The sequence below is a fragment of the Chiroxiphia lanceolata genome, chromosome 1 (genome assembly GCF_009829145.1).
Source record: "Chiroxiphia lanceolata isolate bChiLan1 chromosome 1, bChiLan1.pri, whole genome shotgun sequence".
Taxonomy (NCBI): Eukaryota; Metazoa; Chordata; class Aves; order Passeriformes; family Pipridae; genus Chiroxiphia; species Chiroxiphia lanceolata.
The window spans coordinates 152,165,359-152,192,195 of NC_045637.1; the positions used below are offsets into that span (position 1 = coordinate 152,165,359).

The following is a 26,837-nucleotide window of genomic DNA, read 5'->3' on the forward strand; positions in this document are numbered from 1 at the left end:
AAATGCATTTGATGCTTTCCCTAATTGAACGTTGCAGTTGTTCAGAACAGCATTTTCCTTGGAGATTTGCTATTCAGTTTATGAGAGAAACACACAAACATGAAGGCCAAAGGCTACGAAATGTTTATGTCACCTTAATAGCACTGAAATGAATGTAAGCAGAGAACAGACCTGGCTGCATAAACAAATGGGGTAGAATGATTCTCCCCAAATTCCAGGCATCCACAGAGGAGGCTGAGTTTTATCCTGTTTATTTTGAAGTGTAGAAAAGTCTGAATTTGCTCGTTTTCTTATTAGACATAATGTAAAGAAGTTGCTTTTAAGGAGGTTTGTTTCATTCCTGGATTTAATATGATTTTTTAAAAATAGATGGATTTCCCAAACAAATTTTTTTACCTCGTTAAAGAAAAACATTTACACCTATGTAAATCAGGATTTTTTTCCATATGGCAGTGATTGTTGAAAATTAAACACATTCCTAAAGTAAAAATTGGTATGATTTGGAGTTTCCTAAAGGTAAAATTTGGTCTACCCTCGCTTAGACAACCACCAGCAACCAGAAGTATTAAAATTTTAAGTATATTTTTTTTTTGAAGTTTGCTTTTGCTATGGGAAATTTTATATTATTGTTGCCTTAAGAATTTTCGTTGGAAATTCCTAAACAGATAGGAGCTACAAACACTCTGACTGTAACTACATTTAGTGCTTGGGAATCCCTCAGTACATTAGGGGAACTGAAAGAAAGTCTTGGTTGGAATATCTCATAGAAATTGCTTCTCCATTAAGTCTTAAACCGGTGAACTCATGCAGAAATGGCAGCAGGAGAAGAAAATCTTAACAACTCCCATGTGTCCACCCATTCCCTGATCTTAAGAGCAAAGCCCAGCTCCACATCCTGCTCTATCTCATCTCCACCAGCCCCATCTTTCTGACAGCTCAGCTGAATAAGGACTGGTGGGGACTTCCACGACATCTGCAATGAGGAAGATGTAGAGGAGAATCTGTGGGTCCAAAGAAGAGGATGGAGTGAGAGATAAGATGTCTTATATCTCAGGAGTCTGTGAGTGAGCAGGAAGAAAGAGGAGAGTAGAGGAAAGGTCTGGAGAACAAGGGGAAGATGCACAGTCCATCTGTCCCCCGACTTCTCAGCCCCTTCCTATACACTGAAATTTCCAAATGAGCACTGAATCTTTACCCTCCCTGCTCTCCATCAGGAACAGGGTATAGAAGGTCAAGGAAACCCCTGACTTGGACTGCATTGACATGAGGAGAAATAAAAAAAGAGCTTCGAAATGTAGCACTTCTGATCCTTACTCATGGACACTGAAGATTCTAGGAAGAGAAGAGCTTTAAAAATCAAAGGCTGTCATGGCAACCAGGTCAGCAGCACTTTGTCACACATTAAACTCCGTAATTGCATGTGCTGAGGTGTTTGGTCACATTGTCAGTGTTGCCAGAATATTCTGCAATGCTTCAGCGGGATCCACCAGGACCAGAGGGACCCAACAGGTTTCTTTAACTCAGATCCCTTGGCCTGTGTTTCAGTTTTTCTCGTCAGAATTTATCACGTTTTAGAATTTCCAGCTACTGTTCAGATCAGACTAAGGATGGACACGAGCAGGTAAGATTTCTGCAGTTGTTACCTTGCCCACACCATTATTTTCTCTTCCATGTCCACCTTGACCATTATGTAGTTCTGCAGATATATTTATCCAATAAACACACCAACATCCACGACAAACCAGAGCATCCACCAGTGACATTTCCACATCAATAACGAGCTGTATCCATGGAACAGATAAAGTGGACAGATGTTTTTATTATGCTGGTCACCTTACCCTTCCTGCATACAACCTTTTAAATACCATCAGGCCTTTTGTGGGATGGAAATGGCATAGAAGTGTTTCTACAGCATAGAACATGTCACACTGCCAGTGTCACACTAGCACTTATGCACCCTGTTTTCTCCACATCAAAGCAGGTAAGTGACACATTTCATACGGGAAGAGAGGAGTTATTAGGGCATGGGGCAGAGAGCAGGAATTTCAAATCTAGCTCTAGCTAATGCTGTGATCCTGGGCAGCTTATCTCTGTTGCCCTTACCTGAGCTTCCAATAGTCACTGAATTATTCATTGTGAACGCCTCAGCACTCCCTTCTCCAAAATCATTACTTCTATTCCCCGGAACTTCACACGAGCCACCAAAATTCAAATTGAATCCATTATTTTATCGTGGATTTATAATGATGAGTTTCACCTTTGGGCCTTCAACATTTCTGAAGGAGATCAAATGAAATCATCAACACATAAGAGCTTCAGCTAAAAGCAAGAGCAGTTACATCAATCAATTAGAAAGTTCTCAGGTTGTGTGTGGGCTTGCAAGGCTACCATGGAATATTTAAAAGTTTTGCAGTGCAAAAATGTCACAGAAATACCCACCCCCCAACCTCCCTGGATTCTGTAAGAATGCTTTTGCTACTCATTTTTTTAAATTTTAAACTATGGGAAGTTAAGCAGAACAAAATATTCCTGTGGGGTTGTTGTGGTTTTTTTGTTTGTTTGTTTGTTTGTTTTTTGGTTTTGTTTTGGTTGTTTGTTTTTTTTTTTTTCTTTTTACACTGGAAACAAGAAGTAACTGAAAATTGTGGAGTTAAAGTAAAATAATCCACAACAATTAGGCCTCCTGGAATGAGATAAAGAGCTACAAAGTGCTCCGAAATCTGCAATGCAGATTAAAAATCAAGTATTCTTTGCTTGTTTCATCTGTGGATCACAGGACTGCAGAAAAACAAAGTAAGAGGTACTGTGTAATGCTGCAAACAATTTTTTCTCAGATCAAATGGACACATTTATTTCATTTTCCTGTGGATGTTGATGAAACTCTAACAATTATAATACAAAAATATAAGGCATAATCATTTTTACTGTGTGTGTTTCCACTGATGCCCTTGAACTCTTTGTGTCCCTGTTGAAAATGGCCATAAAATCTTATCCTCCAGGTTAGGGAAATAGTAGCCAAAAATTTAATAACATATATAGCATATATCATATTGATTTTCATTGCCCTCTTATAAAAAATAATTGCTTTTTTAAAAAGTATATATACTGGGTGAATTTCTGTATCACTTATCTCAGAGATCTGTAGCATAACCAGCTATTTTATAGAAGCCTAGAAAATTGTATTTTTTCTGCTAATAAGAATTTTACATTTGGATCTGAGAAGGCTTCATAAAAAATTAAGTAAAAGAAGAAGAGTAATCCGTAAAAAACCATGTGAGAGAACACCAGCCTAGTCTGAGTGAATCAGGAACTCTCCCAAGCAGAAATGACAAGCACTTTAGGTGGCAACTGTGGCATTAAAAGAGCATTTCCCTCCTCTGAAACTCAAGACTTTTAAAACCTCTAGGAGTAACAGGGGAGGAGAACTGGTGAGCATCCTGCATAGATAATTGCATAAATTGAATTTATTTACCCTTGAAGAAAATGCAGATCTGTGCGAAGTTTTAAATTAACTCAAATGAGAGAACAGATACATTTTTGTGGAGAGAAGACAGCAAAAACTACTGATGATACTCCTAAATCCTAGAACTTAAAGGTTTCAGAGTTCACTCAGTGGCTACTGGGAGGACAAATTCAGCATAATGAGACTTTTAATTCTTAAAATAATCAGCTATCAATATTAATTATACTTATTTGCATATATTGATGGATATGTGTATATATTTATACATATACATGTGTATATTTAACAACTCACAACAAATAGATAAGAAGTCACCCATCTTCACCAGAAATCCTGGGTTTAGCTCACTAATTCAAATTTCAAAGACCACTCAAATGTGGCTACACATCAAGGATTCATCTAAAGATTTCACACCCACGTTCACAGGGATGAACTCGCCAACAGTCTCCTTGAGCAGATTAACAACAAAACTGAAACTACATCTCCCTTCTGATGTTAACTCCTCCACCTTTATTTACACAGAAGGCAGAAAGCAATAGTTTTCCACATGCTGTTAAATTACCTCAGGGATACTTTCAAGGAAAGAGACGGTTCTTAGGAGTATGATTAATTTCCTGTAACTGTAGTTATTGCAAAGTAGGCATTTGCAGCTGAGTGGGCCTTAGGCCACTCTATACCCAATTAAAAAAAAAAAAATAGGCTTGTTTAAAAATATCAGAACAGCCCTAGTGGTTCTGCCTGAAGGTCTACCTACTACATCTTCCAGTCTCCAGCGGTGGATGTTTAGGGAAGTTTAAGGTGTTTAGGATTTCCTGAACAAGATAAGGTTTTTCTCTGTCATGTTAAACCATCCTCTATTTAATAGTGACAGCAGCCAAGAGATCAGCTGCTGAGTGCCTGGCCTTGTGCACCATGGACACCTACACAAGGTGGAGATTCAGGAGGATGAGGACAGAGCCTTGAAATCAGACTCCCGTAGGACATTAATGGAGCTGAGACACCACACAGCATTCACACCTTTAGGAACCTGTTTCTCGCTTGTGTCACTCTCTCAGCTGCTGGTGTGTGTACTTGGAATATTTGCAGCCATGAGCAATCCTTTCTTCTGACAGTTTACGCACACAAGTAACATCACGAAGGGAATGAGTCGTTGCTACAAGCAAAGATAATACAGAGGGTGAAATGTTGAACAGTTCAGGCCAGAGTGGCTTACATAAACCATGTTAACATTTTCCATTAGCTCTTTCTTATATAGCCAGTTTCCACCCTCTGACAGTTTAATGAGCAAGATGAATACCCAGAGAGTAAAAAAAAAGGTCACAGTTCTTATTGTGTAATGGAATAAGAAAGCTGAACAATACCGAGCTGGAGCTTTACAGGTTACTTTACATTTTGACAAGCTTTAGTGCTTAGCTATTTTTTCATACATGGGACAACAATCCCTTGCAAGGCCAAAGGCTTGGAGAACTGTGGCTGGAAAGCTGCCCAGTGGACAGAGACCTGGGGGTGCTGGTCTATGGCTAAACATGAGCCCAGGTGTGCCCAGGTGGCCAAGAGGGCCAATGGCATCCCGGCCTGTGTCAGGAATAGTGTGGCCACAGCACCAGGGCAGTGGTCATCTCTTTGTACTTGGTGCTGCTGAGGCACCTCGAAACCTGTGTTCAGTTTTGGCCCCTCACTCCAAGACAGACACTGAGGGGCTGGAGCGTGTCCAGAGAAGGGGACAGAGCTGGGGAAGGGTCTGGAGCACGTCTGATGAGGAGCAGCTGAGGGAGCTGGGGGTGTTTAGCCTGGAGAAAAGGAGGCTCAGGAGGGACCTTCTTGCTCTCTGCAACTCCCTGACAAGAGGTTGGAGCCAGGTGAGGGTTGGGCTCTGTTCCCCAGTAACAAGTGATAGGACAAGGGGAAATGGCTTCAAGTTGCACCAGGGGAGGTTTAGATTGGATATTAGGGAAAATCTATTCATTGGAAGAGTGGTCAGGGTGCCCAGGGAAACGGCTGAGTCACCACCCAGGAGGTATTTCAAAGATGTGACTCTTGGAAACATGGTTTAGTGGTGGCCTTGGCAGGGCTGGGTTAAGGGCTGGACTCAGTGATCTTAAAGGTCTTTTCCAACCTAAATGGCTCTGTGATGTTATGACTGTACAATAAGATGTACTCACCTCATGGTTGGGGGCAAAGGCAAATTAGTTCTCTACACTTTATTCAGAAAAGTCCAACCAAGTGATGCAGCCCAGAGTTAAACAAGGAGGAACGAGCTGCCAGCTCCAATGTTACAACAGGTGATTTATGCACCCTGAACCTCTGATCCATCTTCTGTGTTCACACTCTAGTCCAGAGTAAGCCAAGACAGCATCCCTAAGTATGAAGCATCCCACCGCTTTCCCTTTCTCAGACCAACTGCTGGATGTTCAAAAAGCTTTGAGCATATGTTGCAGCATGCTAATAACAGATAGTGGAAGGTCACCCTCTTTTTTTTTTGCTTTCAGTAGTTGCTAGTGAAGTAAGGTAGATATAATTTTATACACAGGGGACTAAACCACACAGATTTTAGCCTCACAAAGAAACGGGTGGAGCCCAGCCTCAGCTTGGTCTGTTTTATAGGGTGAATCTGGCTCAGGGACACTCCTCCAAAAGCAGCATGGAAACATCCATCTTGTCAAAAGCAGGGAGACAAAGGCAAGACAACTACTGCATGTCAACAAGAGCACATCTAGAAGCTCATTCCTAATCTGGAGAATCAACTCAGTCATGGGATCATAAGTTCTTGGGCATTTTTTTTGAAATCAAAAACAACAACAAAAGAATTGCCTATTCTAACCAACCTCTCTCATTTCCTAACAACAGTAATCTCCCAGCACTATATATGCTGCACATCCTCTCGAACCACCCATCCTTCAGAATACTGCAGCTTGTAGTATCACTCCTGTGGGTTTACTCTCTAAATTGGCCACAGTGTTATTTCACTGCTCCAAGGGCTCATCAACCCACAAACCCAGAGAGAAATGTTGATTTAAAGGACAGGAGGTGTTTTCAGTTAGGACCAGATACACTGACGTGATTCTGTGTGAACAGAAAAGGCACTCCATCTGTTCAGCAGAACTTGACAAAATGAGACGTTCTACAGAGCATATTTTTATCTATCAAGTGTACAAAAAAATGGTGTCTAATTTAGAAACCACGTTCAGCAAATGGTATTTATTGTACCAACTCTACAAATTTAAAGATTCAAGTATATTTGATGAAATGGGGCATTGTACCAGTCACTACTGAGAGTGTGCTGAGAACAAATAATGTAGAAGTGACAGATCTGGGACTGAGGTGCCATTCTTCTGAAATAGGAAAAAGCCCTCAGTAGTGTGTTCCCACTGTAGCTTGTTTTTGTTCATGATCCCTGCCTTTCTTATCTGAATTCCTCTCAAGTTTTCCTCTGTCCACTTTTCCCTTTCCTTACTCTTCACAGCAGCCCAGGCTGGCAGCAGGGAACCACCAGTGCCATGAGGTTGGTCACTGCAAATGCTTCCAGAGTCTTAACAGGACCGTGGGATCTGCCCTGACTTCCTACCATCAGCAACCCTCTCCTGCAGTCCTCCCTCAGACCCACAACCCCAACATCCCAGTGACTTCAGGCAGATGTGCTGCAGGTGTTCATCAGTTCAGAGCTGATGCCATTGAGAGACTGTTTTGATGAAGATGTTCAGAGGATCTTTACCTTCCTGTACAGTGTAAAATCTGAGGGCAGATTATTTCCTTTGGTAGTTTACTGAGTTTCTGCAAAAGCACCTTTTCATGGAGCCAAGACACTGGATCCACTTACTGAAACATGTTTCATGCTGAGCACTTTACAGCCTCATTTTCACAGCTTAGTCTGCTGTTGCTGTAAATTTTGGAATAACTTGTCAGCGTCTGGACACCTGGAATAAATGTGGGAACCTTTAGATATGTTCATATATCCCATCCATAAACCATTTACTAAAAAAACCCTCAAACCCCAAAACCATCATAAATAATTTGTACACCAAATGTACGAAGTAGATGAGATGCTTAGGGACATGGTCTGGTAATGGACTTGGTATTGTTATATTAATGATTGGACTAGATGATCTAAGGTCTTTTCCAATATAAATTATTCTCTTTTTCTAAATAATCATCTCTAATGGATCAGAGAACTTGTTGGACTGTCCACATAGTTTCCTAATACATGAGAGATTTTTGATATCCTGTTTGGAACTGCCCCAGATTTGAAAAAAATGCAACTTTTTAAATTCTAAGGACCAGTGGCAGTAATACAAATTGTCCAACAACACACAACACTGTCAGCTTTATTTTGGGAAGCACGAGCAAGCAGTGCTAGACTGCCTGGAATGTCATTTGGGGCAGTGGGAAGTAAACCAACATCATCACCTCTATTTAAACAGTGCTATTGCAACATCTGAAAATAGGAAGCACTATGAAGATTGCTGGTGTCCAGCTTGAGTGTTGGTCATGCAAATGCTGATGCCCAAGGTTATCTTTGTGCCTGTGGGCAGTGACTGGGTGGTGTGGATGGGATGATGTCCCACAGGCAGCTGCAGGAGCAGCGTGGGGAGCTCCAGCCAGCAGGCTGACGCCAAAGGAGTGAAAGCACACGTGAAAATAAATAGCTCATCCAAGTCTCTTTATAAATTGGAACAGCTCATTGATGTGACCTGCTGGGAAAATCAGAAGGGAAACTGTGAGAATTGCTGCCATGCCATTACTGTGGAGGGATATTCAGAGATGTAATGATGCCAAATTTCTGTTTCCAAGAAACAGGGCAGTGTGGTGTACAGAAATAAATAACCCCTGGAGCAGTGAGTGCCTCACCTTTGCAGTTCTGCATGGAAAGCAGGTTATCAAATATGCTTGTCTGTCATGAAACTTTCATCTGCTAAAAGAATGACTGATTGAAACCAGCTACGTAAAACTAACAAGTCAGCCAAGAAGACCACTGTTCATCCCCTCCCAGTTCTGTGACACTGTAAGTGCCGGAGAAGCCTCTGGTATAATAAACTGTTCCAGCAACTGGGGAAATTATGGCAATCTCCAAGTGATGTCAGGTTAGCTGGAGACTTGATGGGCATCTTTGAGGGAGCTGTGTGTTGGAATCCATCCCTGGGTACATTCCCTCCACACCCACCAATGTGTTCCTTAAATGAGAGTTTCCCCAGAGAAAACAACACAGGAGTAGTATAAGCCAGAATTTGTGCAGGTGGAGTCCTGCACACTCAGAGTCAGGAGGTTTACACCATTTCTGTCAGACAACAGCCTCTCACTGCACTGCAAAGGGGCCAGAATGAGGGCAAGGAACCAACCCCCACATCCGGAGGATCCAGTCACCGGGGGGAACAAACCCTTTTTCCTTTCCCAGCGTATCCCAGGACTTCTTGAAATGAAATGCACAACACCTAATCTGCTGTCTCTCCTTTACTGTATTGTCTGAATAGGCTTAAACATCATAAATGCAAATTACAAGCTTCAAATTACATGGCTAAAGGGTAAGAAAGAGAAGAAAAACAGAGAATGTAATTCTTATACTGATACAGTCAGCATAGTAGCACTGGCCATCCACATTCTGGTTTATTTTTTGGACAAAATTCCTGTTTTCAGATGAATTAGCTTTTGACAATGTCTTAAAGACTGTGTGGTCAAATGTGTCAATGGACCAAAAATGGGATCAAAAGATTCCCATGGAGATCAAAATTAGGTAGGATTAGATGTAAACCAAGACTTGTAGTTTTTAGTGGAAACATATAAGATGGGAAAGTCAAAGAATGTGAAGGGAATAATGAAAAACCACATAGGATATCAGTGTGAACTGTGGACCCATGTCCCCTACGTTCCCATAAAAATTCAATTTATAACTCATTGCCTATCTCATATAGATATATAAAATTAGAGTCATCCAGTCATCCTGGCTATTCCTGTAATTCCAGCCAAGCCAGATCAGAGCTTACAACATGAGAAACACCTTCAGCTGAAGTACCTGTAAAAAAATCCTGTCATTTCAACCAATTCCTCTCATATATGAAAGCAAAGTAATAATTAAATTAAATTTTTTTCCACAAATACCAACATGAATTCCCATCTGGGATGGTGTACGTACCCTACACCAAGTATAGTCTGAATGTTACCACCTTGGACCCATAGTTGACTACTGCATTTGTAGTAAACTCCTTCGTAAATGTTAAATTAGTCAATGTTTAAGTGCTGCTAAAATCTCGTGATCCACCTTAAAACTGTGAATAAACCTCAGGCTGCTGCTCCTTCGGAAGCCGTGTAAAAATTCCATCTGTGCTGAATTGCTACTTTTACAACATCATATTAAGACCACCTTTTGCTGATATGTGGGATGGTGGTTCTTTAGGTGATCCTAATTAGTTACATGTGTAATCCTTAGGATATGAACCACTGATCAAGTCTGAGACTAAGATGGGACCTCGCTGCACCCAAGTTCTATCAGGAGTTTAACAAGCAAGGTGGGGTCTACTCCAAACCTCATGATTCAACAGAAGGGTCCCCCTTAGTTTTTTGCATTTTTGATCTCTGTGTAAATAATTTTGTCTCAATTCTAACTTTATTTTCCTTTGTATGTTCCATCCATGTAGTAATAGAGTGAATCTTGACATTGAACTTCATTAAATCTCACTTTACAAATTCATAACAAACATACTTTTGTGATCCTTTAACAACCTAAGCCCCTCATTGACAATCCTATCAACCTCAAAATCTGAACCCAAGCAATCATGAAGGTTTCATCCAGGGATTTTCAAGGAAACAATGCCCAAAAGAGAGAGTGAGTTATCTTTCCTTTCAACTCTGAAAAAAGTATTTCTTGGTTTAAATCACTTCAGGCTGAATTTACAATGTCATTCACTCAGCAATTCAGTGAAATTACACATGCATTAAATTCTCAAAAGCATTTTATGCCATCTGTTTGGGATAGTTAGAGTGAACATATTTGGGGGGTGAATTTAGTAATTATAAGGGGAGGAAATTAACATATTGGACTAATTAACAGCATCTTCTGGAAAAGAAACAGGGAAAATAACCACTTACAAAACTTAATGTTTACTGTTCTCCCAGCTAAATAAAGACTGTTCAATATGGCTCTCCTTGGGTTTCTTTACTTGATTTTTTTCCCCGCTTCTAAAATATGATATCTGCACTCTGTTAAGGAACACAAGCCAGAGAAAAGACTCAGGTACTGCAGGCTTTGTGGTCTGAATCCATCCATCCCCGCTGCTGAATGGAGCAACATTCACACACCAGTGTTCCAACGTGACACATCCCTGTCGTTGTGAGGGTTCAGAATGAAGGATGCCCACAGCTCACCTCATTTTGGGCACCAAAAGATTAAAGCAGACTCAGTCATGGGAGCTCGTTGTCCCTGGATCCCATTAAAGAAAAGTATTTGATTTCTGCTCCACCTTAGGTGCCCATTTGGGAGGAAATCACGTTTAAGACTTTAACTGTAGCAACTAGAACCTGACTGACTATAGAGAGGAGATCACTATGTGGTAGAGCTCCATTTCTGATGAGATGTCTCACACCTGAACAGTCCAGACTGTTTTGAAGATCCAGGTGGCATGGAACACAAAGAGAACATGTGATGGATAGAAGAGCCATGTTCCTTCCTCCTCCTTGATGATCCACTACACTGAGAGAAGAACATTTACCTGTGCTAAGCAGAAAAATGAACTTTTGTCTCTAGTATGTCCCAAAGTTCACCTCGTGCTTATGCCTGAGCCTGGGCTTATGTCTGACCATTGGGTTTTACAGTATGAATATATTATATACATAACCCCATTCTCAAAGCAGAGTAGAGATCACAGGATTTTGAAGTGCCATGGGAAGGTATGTTCTAGAAAAGCTGCAGGTTGGACTGTCTTCATATAAAAATTGGATTGTCTCTATATAAAAACTGAGTTTCATTAATTTCTTTACCTCTGATTACTGACACATTACAGTGATAGTGGAATAGAAGAGAGGCTTCTGTGGCTTCTCTCTTCCCCTTTCCTATTAAAATGCTGTTCTTGTAACCACATTCTGCCTGAAAAGATGTCCTGTATTTATGCATCATTTAAACAACCCAGAAAATTATTTTTTGTCAAAAGTTGAGAAATAAATTGTTTGCTGACTTCTAAGACAGCCTGAGGAGGAACTTGTTTTTTCTGCAATAGAAGCTCTGCACAAGGAAAAATACATCAGGAATAAGTGTCAAGTTTTATAGTAATATTTACAAAAACATTTAAAAGGCAAAGAACACCTGAAAGAAAGGTCCATACACAAGGAACCTCATCTATCTCCCCTTTGTTTCCAGCTACAGAATGGTCATTGAAATTTATATAAATAAATAAATATGTTTCATGAGGCAGAGTTGCTCCCTGGAACAAAATGGCACAAGTTGCAGAGCTTGGGTCAGATTCATAAGGCAGGTTAACACACTCATTTAAATGTAAATCAAGAAGCAGTTAAGCACAACTGTCAGACTCGAGTCTGACCAGCTTGTCTAGATCAGTTTATTGTCCTTAAGGAATTGATACAGTCAGAGTAAAACACTATTGATCTGGTATGTTATACAGAAAGATTTTTTCTTCCCTGAGCCTCACTTCCTCTGTGATTTCTCAGGGCTGGAGAACTGACTGAGTGATAGTACCTAGATTATTTTTAAACTCCTCCCTCCACGAAGATTTACCAGGGGGAAAGAGAAGTCAAGGGGAAAGAAAGAAACAACTTGACAACTTCTCCCTCAGTAGCATCACTCATTGCAGCACAGCCCCCCCAGTCATGCTGCACAGGAGTGGCTCTGAGTGTGCTCCTCCTACTTCTGAAGCCAAGCTGTGTCCAGTTTCACATCTCTTACAGCATCATTTTTCTGCTGTATGAGATGTGTATTTGGTGTACTTCAGCCAAGAGTACAGTGCTTTGCCCTGCTTTCAAAAACTGGTCTGGAAGCAGACACTTCAACTGTTCTAACCTTCAACTATCCTATCAGTCAGCAAGCATAGCTAATTCAACAGATTAAATTATGACAAAGGGCTGTCATTATGAGTTCCCTTGAATGTGTAAAATTCCAAGTTTTCTTTCCATGTCACACCACTGTTCATTGTCGCCAATGAAAGCCCAAGACTGGAGGCACTATGTTTATCTCAGCAGGAAAAGATGTTCCTGGAGCAAGGACACTTTGAAAACAGATCCTGCAGTAACAAGAAGCCAACAAGAAAGGGAGAAATAAATACCTGTGACATTGGTGCGGGCTGACAAAGCCTCACAGTACTTTTCCAGTAGGACAGATAAGGGCAGGTTCACAGAAGATTCACAGTGGAGAACTATCTGGATGAAGAGACAGAAATAAACCAAACGGTAAATAAGAAGCAGAGAACAGATTTTTCTCATTCATGAGTAAATTCCAACACTTTCATAGCAGCTCCCATTACTAATTAATTCAGGTACAGACATCCCATCATGACAGAGAAGGTTTGTGGTTACTCTTACTTAGCTCCAGGACATCACATGGAATTCATCTGACTAGATGTTGGCATCTACAAATGAACCACCTCTTCTGAACCTCTTCTTGTGGGACCTGCTCAATGCCATTAACAAAGCTCAGGGTCCAATTTTTGTCTCACCTAAAATAGTGAAGATGAATCACCTCCCATCAAAGATCATGTGTAGAATTTTTTCAGTGGTTACATGGGTGCTAAAGGATCCTTCCACATTCAAGAGAGAAAGCAACTGGAAAAGGGCAATTCAGGGGGCTTGGGGAAAGTGGTTGCATAGAATAGATAGGACAAATAGAAATCCCTATAAGGTGATTTTTGGTTCTTTTGAGACAGGAAAATAGACATGAGTTTCTGACCCTCAGAATTCAGAGCTGAGCCCACTACTGAGGGCAAATGCTAGTGAGAAAGAACAGCAATGTCAACATGGGCACTTCAAGCAAGCTGCAGGTTCAGTATAGGATAATACTACATCCCCAAGTAAATTTTAGGAAATACGTAAGTAGAGTTGAAATCAAGGAGTATATTGTAATTTTCACTCTCAAATTTAAATTACTGAAGTGCCCAGAGCAGACAGAGGAGAGAAACCCCCAAAACTGTACATCCCAACACACAGCTGAGTTGGGAACCTGCTTGGAGGAAAAGAAGCTCTTGAAAAGCCCTTTAGAAAAGGCAGAAAATTCGGGAGTGAGACATCAGTGACAGAAACTTTCATTTTCAGAATATGAAACACAACCTTCCTGACTATTTCTGAGGGGATATAAAGCTGTGGTAACACACATAAAATGCCTTTGCTTTCTGTTTAGGCACAATGACTCCAACACAATACAGGAGACTTTGACTCAGGGAAATGACCCTACTCCTTCAGGGCTGATGTTACATTTCAGTGCTCTGAGATGTGTTAAGTGATTGCAGAACTCTTTTCACCTTACTGAATTCCTTGTCACTTAACAGGAAGGGGGGGTCACTACAACAGAATCCACCAGCAGTGTTGGTCTCTAAAGAACAACTGTTCTCTGTACGACGCCATTTCTACCTATTTCTCACTTTGCTGTCATTTTACAAAATAGGAAGCCCTGAAACGCAAGCAAAAAGCCTTTCTCAGACTTCATTCTTTTCGCATAAACGCCATGAAGCTGCTGTTTCTCCTTCAGGGAGAGTCAAATCCCGCTTCCCATAGCACAGCCTCCCAGGGTACTGACCACGCTTGGCCGGGTCAAGGAGATAGAGGAGGACTCCTCTGCATCCAGGGCAGATTCCATCCTAAAAGCACAGAGCTCCAGCCCAGCCTGCCAGTAAGCAAACTGTAGTGGTCATGTCTCATGTCAGACCCAGACAAGTGAGCTGACACAGCAGAGGCATCTCCTCCCCTCCAACCCTCCACCCCTCTGCCACCTCACAGGCCAAAGCAGCGTCTCACTTCAAAGAAGAAACTCGAGACATCTCCATGTACTGTAAATACGCTGCATGTCCAGCTGTCCCCTCCCTGAGATGATGGGAAAGAACAGACAGAGGTCAGGCACAGGCACAGCATGGGGAGGAGGAACAAGAAAGGTTAAATGTCACATTCGCTTTAGGGTCAGCTTAGGTTAATTTGGCTGGAGGGAAAAGCGCCTTCCACGTATTATGTTACTTTTGGTTTCATTTTCTCCCCTCTAACCACGGTGAACACCCTTGTTGCGTGTGAAACCTTTTTAAAAAAAATTGTATTTAAAGCAGACAAGCCCCAAAAGACTAAAAATCCTTCTTAAAATAATAAAGAACAGCAAAAAAAAAAAAAAAGAGAAACATTTCACTAATGTAGGACTGCAAAAATTAATAGTTGGGCCTGTGGTTGTGCATCTATTTTGAAATATTAAAATAATTGCTTTACTAATGCACTACTTTACTAAACCAGCATTTCTTCTAAGAGAGCTATCTCTGTCAGAGAGCATGAAACTACTAAACACAGAGGAACCAAAAATCACCTCTAGAGGAGGGAAGAGCAAATGAAAACGGCAACAACATTAAGAGAGGGTAACATCTTGCTATGGTATGTTGTTAGAAGCAACAGGACACTAACAGTGTGTACTCCTCCATCAAATGAAAGGCTCCAATCTTGCAAATATTTATTTGTGCAGAACTCGTTCTTTATTACACAAGTACTCTCACTAACATAGAGTCCTAAAAACACATATGAAACATTATACATTTAACAGGATACAGTGGATCTGTACAGAGAGCTCTGGGCAAAGACAAATATCTAACCCATCCTAATGTTGCCTCCTCACAGTTCCTGCCAGAATTTGTGGTTATTCCATGCAGATTACAGGGGACTTGTAATTTAATTTTTAAAAGAATTAACAGAGAGTCCTGTTTGAAATATTATTGAGTTCCACTACGTTGTAATTTAGACATATAAAAGCAAATGAACACTGCTGTTGTAAAATTCACCTGCGTGGGAAAGGTTGTTTTCTTCTCTCAAATGTGTAAGAAATGACTGCAATAATATAAAATAAAGCCCCAATGCTACAGACATGATCCAAAAAATATCAGTACAGGCATGGGACTGCCACAGACACACAATGGAGGATCTTGTAAGTTTAAATATCTAACAATAAGTAGCAGCAAAGTGGATGAAGTCAGGATGACTGAAAGCTGAAGGAAAGAACTCAGGTGGAAAAGGATGACACATGACAGTGGAACATTCCTTGCCAAGACAGAGGTAAGCTCAGAGGCAGTGAATGCTGCCAAACATGGACAGATGCATGTGCTCCACCTTCCCATTCTCACACAAGAATTCCCAGATAACATATTCCAGTTGCCTAATAAAAGCCAGTTGTTAGTCCTCCCTGTGAAACATCTGCTGGTGGCCTGCTGAGCAAAAACAGGGGTGTTGACATCTGAGACAGCCTCAAAGTAACAGAGCAAAAACTCTTCCTTTCAAAAAAAAAAAAAATGTTTCCAGCATTTATAAGGTCCCAGAGAAATTCATCCCATGGAACTACAGCAGCATCTCATCAGAAAGCCACTCACAGAAAAGCAGTGGGATTTGTATTAAATTGCTCAGACTTCAAAACAGAGAGAGCAACAGCTGAGCTGATCACCCAGGATTTCCTCTGCAATTCAGGAGGAGAAGCAGGACTTTTTCAGATGCAATTCATCTGTCCTATTTTAAATCTTTAAGTTGAAATTTCCTCCACTGACTGCACTAGCTGGGTCTCACCCCCTAGAAGGACAGAGTCACTTGGATGAATCTTTCCTAAGTTTTCTTCAGACACTCCATGCAAAAGGAGAGGTAAAAACATTCTCAGAGGTGGTGGCTACAGGAGACAGGAAGACATCCCCATCTTATCTGGAGCACCACTCTTGTCTTTTACTGAGCAAGGTGAAGTGACCTTCCATCATCAAACAATTTTGTAGTTATCAGCTACAAAACATGTGCTCAGTCCACAGCTGACAAGAGAAGGACCCATCTCATGCCTCTATGGCCATACAGGAGCAAAGCTTCAGTCTAAACTATCCACCTGTGCTCTTTATAAAGTCAAAACACTTCCCCTTCTGAGCAGACACCTCTGGTAGTGGCACAGATCACATCTGGAACGTGTTTATTCCTACCCTTCATCTCTCTGAAGCAGCACTGCTTAAATAAATGCTACCTTTTACTTAATTTTTAGTTCTTCAATTAAATAAATACTACCTGTATTTTAGTTTTTCAATTTAATAGATAATACCTGCATTTAATTTTTAGTTCTTCAATTAGACAATGCAAATAAATTCATTTGAGAGACACTCCTGGCTCAAAGGTAACCTTATCAAGTTAAGCTCTCCAAATGCACCATCCCCACAACGAGATCCTGTGCTCACCTTAATGTTTGGAAAGATGTTCTCAGGGTAGAGGTCCAATTCAACATAAAGATTGTTAGTTTGTGCCCACAGAAGCTCATTTCAGGGAGACACATGCATTTAACTTCACAATGAAAATGTAATTAGTGAAAGAGCTCAATGCAGCAAAAGCAAAGTGAATCCCACCCTTCTATGACAAAATCCATACTCCATCTGAATACAGCTGAGGAATTTCCAGGACAGGTGGGCACTTGGCAACTTCTACAGGGGTTCCTGCCATCACCAGTGTTGTGTATGAGAACAGATGCTTGGGGAAAAAACATCAGGTATTCCATGGAATACACTTACAACAAATGCCAATGTTCATCTGAGCAGCTCTTTCCCTCTAAGAGATGGGAAAGAGATGACACGGGAGAGAATGAAGAGAGCTGGAATATTTGCTGACTATTAATCACCTGAAGGAATATGCACAACCAGGGAGAATGAAAAATGCTACTTCAGGAGAAAAAAAAGAGATTAGCACAGGAGAGGAGGGGGAATTCATCTTTACTGTTGCCAGGATGGATTTATATTCACTGGTGTATGGTTGTTTCATACACGAGGTGTATATAAAAGAGATGCTTGTTCAATGACAGTGACAAGAGGGCCAGAGTGGTCACAATACTTGGCTTTTTGAAGAACCAAAAGATGTTTTTGGCTTTTCTCAGCTCAGTCATTTAAAACTTCTCGTGCGGCAGCATTTGCCAGCATACAATTGTTTGGTTCTGCTTCAGCAGAAAATTAATTTCCATTTATGATAAAAAGTCTAATTACAAGTTTTCATAGGAACCTGCAACCTGAAGCCTGAGACAGCTGAGGTTACAGTAAAAGGAAAGACTCTGGGAATAGCTCAAGAAGAACACTCTCCTTTTCAAGTCATCCTTCAGCTCTTTCAACTCCCTGTCATTACTCACCTCTAAGTTAATCCAAGCAGATAGATAAAATAGTGATACCAGCTACAGAACCCCAAATGCTCCAGGAGACACTGCTCTATGATCTTAGAGGCCAGATGTATTCTGCAGCTCTTCCAGGAAGTCTGGAAAAAGAAACTATAAGTCTGCATGGAATGGGAATTAGGACCCCAGTTCAATAAAGCAACTGAACACATGCTCAGTTCTAAGCGTGAAATTAAATTAATCCTTATTCGAAAATAAATTAAAAAAAAAAATCCCTCAAGCATCTGCTACACTGAGCCCACCACTGAACTTCACTGTTGTCTTTGAAACTTGGAGATCTGCCTTCATTAAGCATCTGCCCACATGCTCTGCTGAATAAGGGTGTAGAGGGGAGGTTCTTCCTCCACTGAAGCCAGGCACGTGCCAAGGGATCTTCTGAGTCATGAGACATAAAGCAAAATTGTTTAAGGCCACCCATGGGCTGGACTTGTCCAACCAAGTCTCCTGCCCATTTAAAGCCGCATGAGATGTGCATAAAAGGAGCAAAACAGCACTTGAATCACAGGCTACAGCTCTCTTCAAAATAATATTGCTTAGTGGGAAGACTTTTCAATCTCACATCCCTGAAGAGTTTTTTTATTCATCCCCCCCGTCTGTGGATATCATAGCCAGAAACTGGAAGGAGAGCCAGCAGTCCTGACAATGTCTTCCCTTTTCCTAGATCTTCACACCAAACCTATGACTAATTCTTCCCCACTCTTTCCACCCAATTCCCATTATTCTGAATCCTCTCAGCAGCTCAAACGTGATTCACCTCACCCACACCTTTCAGAAGGCATTGCTTTAGGTTCCCTCATACCCAATGGAAGAAGGAAGCACTATCAAGGAACAATCCATTGCTTCTGCTTTAAACACATCCTTCAGGATGAGATAACTTATGCACTGGAGACAAAACACACAGGGAATCCAGAGTTTAATCTCAAGTTTGAAAGTCATATTTGCCCAAATGAATGTCAGTGCCTCAGCTACTTCTTATCTACCTGAATAGCCTCTGCAAAGATCCACTGTCATCACACTGTCACTACACTTCAAGGCCTCCCTTCACAGGCTCTTCTACTTCTAGCTCAACAAATGTGAGCTCCTAATCTTTGTTTTTCAGGTCTCTACCAGTATGCTCCTGCCTGAAAAAGGTAAAAATCCATCTCCCATGCTTTAGGCTTTAATCAGCTACTGAACTCTGCTCAGCTTTCCATGGAATGTCAAAAATTGTACCTCTGTATCCTCCATAAAATGTTCCTTTAACCCAAAATTTCGTGGTAGTTCAGTGTCACCTCACCGGCTCATTTTTACTTCTCTTTCTCTCCATCCATTCCTTTTTCCTTAAATTTTTACCTCTTGGGCTGGAGCCTACCTTTAGAGATTTGAGAAACGCATATCACAGGGAAATTTAACTCCAAGACTTGAACAAGAGAAGATCTTCTTCCTCCTGAAGAGGAATTACAGAGGAGTCAGACTCCTGTCAGGAGCTGACAGCAGAAAGACAAGACAGGCATCATTCACAAGTTGAAGTGAGGGAAAATCTCACAGAACATAAAGGGAAAAAATATGCACCATGACAACGACTGAGCATTGGAAAAAAGGTTCAGAGATGTTGTGAAAGCTCCATCTTTGCAGATTTTCACAACTGAACTGGGTGAGCATGATGTGGTTTTGGAATTAGTCCTGCACAAATTGTGTTTCCATTCCTTGGTTCTAGAATCTATAGTCCCCATGGTAAAAAGAATCATAGATAACAATTACTCCCCAAACCTTTTGTTTTGGCAATGTAGTAATTACCAGATTACAGGCTGTATCTTGAACAATAATCAGCAATCTCGAGGCTTTGAGGGTTTTTTCACTCATGTTTCTAATATTTTGGACTCTGTTCACATAATAATAATTAAAATATTATGCCAAATAATATGAAAAGACATTTTTAAATTATTTTTGTATTTAAAGATAGAACTTTCTTTTATTCTGTCTGAAAGAAATACTGGAAGTCTGACAAGGCTTCAAAATATTCACAGAGACACTTGTTCTGATAAAATAAGGGTTTCTTACACCTTGGGAGATGTCTCAAGTTCAGGATGGACTAAATAGCTGATGTCACAGCAGGAAGGACTTGAGACAGGATGAGGAAAAATCCTCACTGCTTCTGAGGAGGAGCACACCCGGTCAAAATTCTTTCCTGTGCTCTGGGACATCGTTCTTGTCAGCCAGAGGGATAACCCTGGCTTTCCTCTCTGCTTTGAAAGACTCAGTTGATAACAGGAGGAGCAGGCAGATCCCTGGATGCCTTCACCCCCAAAACAAGGGAAGAGCAGGAGCAGAGCACTCTTTTAAGTAGTCCAGGGGTTGGAGCAGAGAAAGCAGCAAGGTGACAGCTGTGATGGCCACACTGCAAAGTGCAGCCCCCAGTGCTGTCTCTGCTGGCAGGGCCTCCTGAAACCCAAGCTCTGTCTGGGCTGGGGGAGTTTGCTACTGCCACTCAAAGGGAATCGATACTTTAGTCCTGGCCTGGCTAAGCCACCAGCAGAGCCTGGCTGGCAGCCCCACGGCCAAGCTGCCCCCACACGTCAGCACACTTCCTTTCCTTCACTTTTGCCTTCTTTCCTCCTTCCTTTTCAACGGAAAAGCCACCTCTGCTAGAGGACAGCACTCCCAAAACTATGGCAGCGCAGGGACGGCAGCGCTCAACAAGCCTCCCGCATCCCAGGAACCTGGGGAACAGCAAGAGAGATTATCCCACAGCCCTCAGATTGGCTCCTTTCCAGTCCTCTGGCACTTCAGCTACTATTACCAGGGCAAGGGTTTAGCATTGCAGCGAGGACAGCTAATGTATTTTGATCTTCATCTGCATTGCTCACTATTTACTTTCCCGGCACACACAGCCCAGAGTGGATGGTTACTCAGCCAGGATTATGCAAAAGTTTATAGGGCTTTAATTAGTTTCATTTTCCTGCAGTTCTGCTGAAGAAGTACCTTTGAGCTCTTGAATTACCAAATGGATTTTCTCTCTTTTTCAGTGAAAACGCGCCGTGTGTCTGTACAAACACAGGCCGTGGCATTGATCATTCCAGGAGAAGAACCCTTCCCAAGTTCTCCAGCCATGGAGCTCCACAGTGGAGCTGTCAGGTTGGGGAACACAACGTGCACAGGCAGGAGCAGCACATTCCCAGCAGTGGGACTGACTCCCAACCTGGGCTCCCTTGTCCAGCAGTGAGGAACTCATGAGCCAGAGGTCAGGGCAGGATGTTGGAATCCATCTCCCCTCTGCCCCTCCCACAGCCCTTCCCAAATGGACCAGCCTTTGTCAGGATCCAGCAGAACATGTCCTGGGAGAGCCAACCCGGGTGATCCCAGACCCAGAGAACCGAGCAGTACTTCCAACAGCTTTGACATATTACGTGTCAAAGAGCATTGCAGGAAGCATCTAACAAATATCCCCACAGTGGCAACAGAAACTGGAAATTAAATTTTCATGTATTTGGACATGTCTGATGAAATTCAAGCAGACATTCCTCTGAAGGACAGTGCTGTTTGCTGACTGATCACAGTGCTCAATGAGTAGTTTCCATTTGTCTTCTTTTGTAACAACGGCCACAGCCAAATTTATTCAGCTCCTCAGGGAAGAAAATTAAAACACACAGAGCTCTTTACCCAACACCTGCCAGCTTAAATCAATTACAGCTATTTTCAAAGCAATTAAGATTTTAAAAAATGATTAGCAGTAAATTTATTCTGTATAAAGAAATAGTTTGATAAAGCAAACCATCAGGAAGTGTTTAGTTGTTATGAATAGATAAGGAAGCAAAGACAATGTTTATGCAGTGCTGTGACACATGTTATTCTGAATCTACAGGAGACAGGGAGGTGCCAGTGGCTCGCTGGACAGCTCCAGCTTTACATTCAACAATTCATGTTTGCACTTTAAGGGAGAGCAAACTATGTTTGGGATTAAAACTGGTGTGGATTAAAAGAAATAAAGACGTGGACGTGATGAAGATCTGATCTATCTGTTTCAATTTATAGACACGATGTAGAAGAAGAAATTCCTGCAGAAATGTCATTTACTGGATAAATTTTTAATCTAAAGTAAGTCAGCTTTCTCCCTAAGTCTCCTTTTTGGGTTTGCAGTGCTGCAAACCTGAAAAGCGAGATAAACTAAAAAGGAACAGATTCAGCAGTGTGTGCAGCCTGTTGTTACCACCCACATTTCCTCACCTCCCCCTCTCCCCAAAAATAAAATCTGCAGAACCACTAAAAGAATCTATGTGTAAATGTTTGTTCTAATATAGTATTTTTAAAATATTTGCTTTACTAATATATAGGTTAAAATTAAAATAAAACAGAAAACAGTGAAACGCTTCCTTAAAAAGTTCGTTATTATCCACTACCCTGTTTTTCTCATGGTGAATCCCTCAGATCAGCACATCACCAGCAGGATCCCACAGTAATCCCTGGCACAAAGAAAACTGATTGCCAAATTCAAAGCAATGAAGAGTTTGCCTGAGAGGCAAATACCTCCCTCAGGCACCCATGAAGAGTGTGAGGGATGGCAGTGCAGCTAAGCTAATAAATCAAGCAGTGCAAAGGTCTCTTTTAAGTACTTAATCATTTATACTGTTAAATTTTTAGAGTGGTTCCTGGCCACATTTGTGCCCCAAGAAATCACAGTGGTACCCCCACCAGTTCCTGGGAATGATCTGGGAGTTAGGCTGCACCATGGACCATCTCACTGGGCAGTTTGCACAGCACCTCCCTGTTTTAGAAGCTGAAGGAGCTCAATCCCAGGGGCACAAACCACCCTCTGGCACTTGGCCTGAAGGCTGGAGAGCTGTCCTGCAAATCTGAATGTACCAGTGGAGTCAGAACTTAGGATGCTGACACTAAAAAGTCTGCACCTGATTTCTTCTTCCTGCACCTCCTTCTTCCTCCACCGGCTTCAGCAGGGCATGCACAGCCATGCTCTGATGTGGAGTATGAAGGTCACAGAGTTTAGAGGACTTAATCATTATTTCTCCTCTGCTCTGGACAGAATAATAATGTGTAAGCAGATGCCTTATATGACCAAGAGCTAAAGCTGCTTTCTTGCTGGCTAAGGGCAGCTCTGAATCTCGTCACTGAAGTGTTTCATGGCAAAAGGACCAGTCAGCAACACACCAGCACACAACCACCTCCCTCCCTCAAACATCCAGTAATTGCCACGAGACGGTTACAGATTTAAGCCCTGCCAAAGTCCTACCCCAGCAAAGGCTTCTCCTGATGAGTGAGATGTTTATGCTGCATTAATTCACAATAGGGCTGAATTTTGGCAGTCTCAGACCAAGAAAATTATTCAACTTGTCATCACTGGTTGATACACTCACACTGCCCGGGCTGTTTTAACAACTTCAGGAGAACATATGAATTACAGTGAGATTTGCTCTTGGCTTTGATGAATAATCCCTCTCTCCAAATTATGTGAACTTAGCGAGGACTTTATATCAAAATGTCAAAAAGATTAATTTGCTTTAGGGTTTGTTTGGTTGGTTTCCACATTAAAGTAAATGTATTTTCCAGTGTATCATATGTAGAGAACCTCTTTAAGAGAACATAAATCTCAGTGTAAGTCTGCACCCTTTTTGCTGACCAGTTCTGTGAAATCTGTCAGCTCATTTGCACCAGCATCTTCATGTGGCAGATCTAATTCTGTGCTAGAAAATTGCCTCATCTCGTGGGCGTTGCAAAGCTGCAGTTCCCATAAAACACAATTGCTTGGCTGCTGTGAAAACTTAAAACTCCCTTAATTGGGTAAAGGCTTGCTCCCACAAGAAGCTATTCCTTTCCTCAAATCCACAAATGTGAATAAAGTCGTTGACTTTGAGTCCACTTTCGAGTGTTTTCAAGTTAAACAAGAACTTAAGAGCTTTGGATTTGAGCCAGAGTTTCAAAACATTGCTCTTAAGCTTCTCGGTGCCAAATTTCATCCAGCTGTAAAGCAGAGGTACGGATTTACCAACACCATTCATGGATGAAAACACTCCCCAGAAGAGCAGCAAAAGCTTTTGCTACAGCTGGAGCAGCTGGAGCTGTTCTGTAGGTGAGGCTGAAGATCAAATTCCAACAGGTTATTTCCCTGACAGGTGTACACATGAATCCCTAAGATTCCCTAAGTATCACACATCCAAACAAGATCCTTTATAAAAGCAAGTGGAATATATTCAGAGCACACATTTCCCTCAGACTAACCACACTTTAGGGACACTTGACATGTTGATTATTAATTTATTTTTTTCTTTTTTTTTTTCTTTTCTTTCTTTTGAGGCAGCAGTTTTGTTTTAAAGCAGCAACATAACACCCAAAATTTACAGAAATAATTCAAATGCAAAGTTGCAGCGGAACTGGAAACCTGTCTATAGATTATATCCACAGAGAAAGCACATGACATTTTTTGATTCACTGAGAAAGAATTAGTCTGGCTAGGTACTCAATACCTGAGTACTTTTGACAACCTCATTGTCAAGACCCCCTCTCTAAATGCAAACTGAGATATTTTTATGGACCAAAGTAATTCAATAAAGGAAAACACAGCCTGGAAGAGAAAAGGGACTGCAAAACAAAGTTTAGGAAAAAATGGTTTGGGATTGAAAACATCAATGTGTAGACCCATGCCACTGTGATTCCATGTGCACTGATCTCTGACTGGAAAAAAACCCACACTGGAAAGTATTCTCTGTCTTCTAAGAGAGCTACCACAAAGATTTTAAGATTAAATTGTTGCTCTTCAGATTAAATTGCTGCTTCTGTTTGAAGCCTGCTGCCTTTCCTGACCTGGCTTTTCTCTATCTTTCTTTGTCAATTAGAGGAGAGAAAAACAAATAAAACCACAAACAAACAAAAACCCCAAACAAACCAAACCTAAACCAAAACAAAATTGAAGATAATTAAGGAAATAAAACAGATTTTCTTTCTCTATCTAAGGAAATGCTAAAGACAGGCCAATTACACTTTGGTTCAGAAGGGTCACTGTCACTTTTTTAATGCTGTTGGAACAGCCTTTACAAATTCTGCACAGGATCAGTGTTCCTCCTGCTTAATCCCTCACGTTTGCTTTGCAAATCTGACTTAACACACTTGAAACTATCGCTCAAAACAAACAAGCCACCAAAGCACTCAGCCTGACCTAAGAGTGTGGGCTGGGAAAGTTGTTTTAAGTCCAGCCTGACACAGGCCAGTCTTATCTCCACCTCATCTCAGCATCACCCAGGGGTTGCTCCTGATGAAGAAGGACCACGAGGAAAAGCTTCCCGTGCATTTCCCTCGAGAGAAACTCGGAGCAAACGCTTGGATGGATGCGTGGGCTGAGCCCTGCCCTTCGCCACCCCCGCCGCTGATCCCTGCTCGGGCACATGCTGCGAGAGGCACCAGGGCGAGAGGTCGGGGACGACGGGCACCAGCCAGGGAACGGGGAGGTGTAGGGAAAACCCCTCCCCTCTGGGGCAGGGAGCGGGGTCCCTGTGCTGGGACTTCTTCTGGCAACGAAAGGGGACAGTGAGGCGGCTGCTCCACAGGGAAAGGGACGCTAAAAAGGGCTATGGTTGAGCCCCGGGTCTCTGAGCGGACCCAGAGCTGAGCAGCCGCGGGCAGAGAGAGAGTGTTCCTGCGCCCCTTTCCGAGCGCACCTGTGATGGAGCAGGGAATGGCCAGCGACGGATCCCTGGGCACCCGGGACGGGCAGCTCCTGCCGGGGAGCCCGCCCGGGGTCTCTCCGAGCCCTGGCACAGCAGCACCTGCGGGGGCAGCGAGTGACAGTCCCCTGACGGAGCGCCCGGGGCAGCCCCGGTGTGTTCCCCGCGGTCGTGGGGCGTCCCCTTCCCTCCCTCCTTACCCTGTCCCTGCCCCTGCCCCTGTCCCTGCCCCTGTCCCTGTCCCCTGCCACCCGCCCCTCTCCCGTGCTCGGCACTTACGGGCAGGAGCAGGAGCGCGGCGGCGGCCGCTGCCGGGAGGCTGCGCTGCGGTGCCCGCCCGGCCATGGGGGGCTCGGGGGTGTCCCCGGGGCTCAGCCGGAGCCTCGGAGCTGCCCCGGCGCTGCCATCTCCCCCCCGGCTGCTGCCCTTGACCCCTGCCCGCCGTCCAGGAGCCAAGCCCGGCGCCGCCGGCGCGTCCCAGGGCAAACCCCCGGGAGGGAGGGAGGGAGGGAGGGAAGGAGGGAGAGAGGGGGGAGCCGAGCCCGCCCTCCGCCCAGGGTGCCTCGGGGATGGAGGCGGCGGGGGGCACCTCCGGGGGAGGGCGACCCTCACAGCCTCCAGGAGCGAGGGGGACCGTCCTCTCCCCCTGCACCGAGCGCAAGATTCCGCCCTCCGTCAGGCACTGGGTGCAAGAAGAACCTCACTGCCCGCAGTCGTCCAGAAGCAGTGGGGTAACCCCCTCCCCAAGCACTAAGTGCGCTGGGGATCCTTTTCCCCAAGCAGTGAATGCAATGGGGATGCCTTCCACACAAGCCTCCTCCACCCTCCCCGTCTCAGGAATTCCACTGCCTCGAACTTTCCAGGCGCAGGAGGATTTCCCCTGCCCAGGCTCTGGGTGCAATGGGGACCTTTTTACAAAGTTAAGTGAAATGCAGATGTCCCTCACAGTCCTCTAGAAGAATTAAAAATCCCTTCAACACCACCCCATCCTGCCAGGCGTTAGGTAAAATGTTAACTCCATTGCTCAAAAACTCTCAGGAGCAACAGGTTTCCTCCACTGCTCAGGCAAGAAGTGCAATGTGCACAAAGTGCATTAAAGGAGGCTCATAAAAAAGAAGAAAAGCAACTTTTTACTTGGGCAGGACAAGTGGGAATGGTTTTAAACTCAAAGTGAATAGATTTAGATTAGATATTAGGAAGAAGTTCTTCCCTGTGAGGGTGGGGAGGCCCTGGCACAGGTTGCCCAGAGAGATTGTGGCTGCCCCATCCCTGGAAGTGTCCAAGGCCAGGTTGGATGGGGCTTGGAGCAACCTGGGCTGGTGGAAGGTGTCCCTGCCCATGGGAGGGTGGTGAAACAAGATGATCTTTAAGGTTCCTTCCAACC

At 42.9% G+C, this 26,837-nt stretch overlaps 1 protein-coding gene across 1 annotated transcript in view; it reads right to left on the minus strand.

Annotated features, from left to right (window-relative positions):
* CRHR2 (corticotropin releasing hormone receptor 2) overlaps positions 1–25,830 on the minus strand; it is a 142,322-nt gene extending 116,492 nt beyond the window's left edge. Inside the window, exons 1-2 of the mRNA XM_032702533.1 lie at positions 25,733–25,830; positions 12,724–12,817 (exon numbers count right to left, since the gene is read on the minus strand). Coding sequence (XP_032558424.1) covers positions 12,724–12,817; positions 25,733–25,798 — 160 coding nt within the window. The 5' untranslated portion in view covers positions 25,799–25,830. The remainder of the gene's footprint in view (positions 1–12,723; positions 12,818–25,732) is intronic.
* Between the last annotated feature and the right edge of the window lie 1,007 nt (positions 25,831–26,837).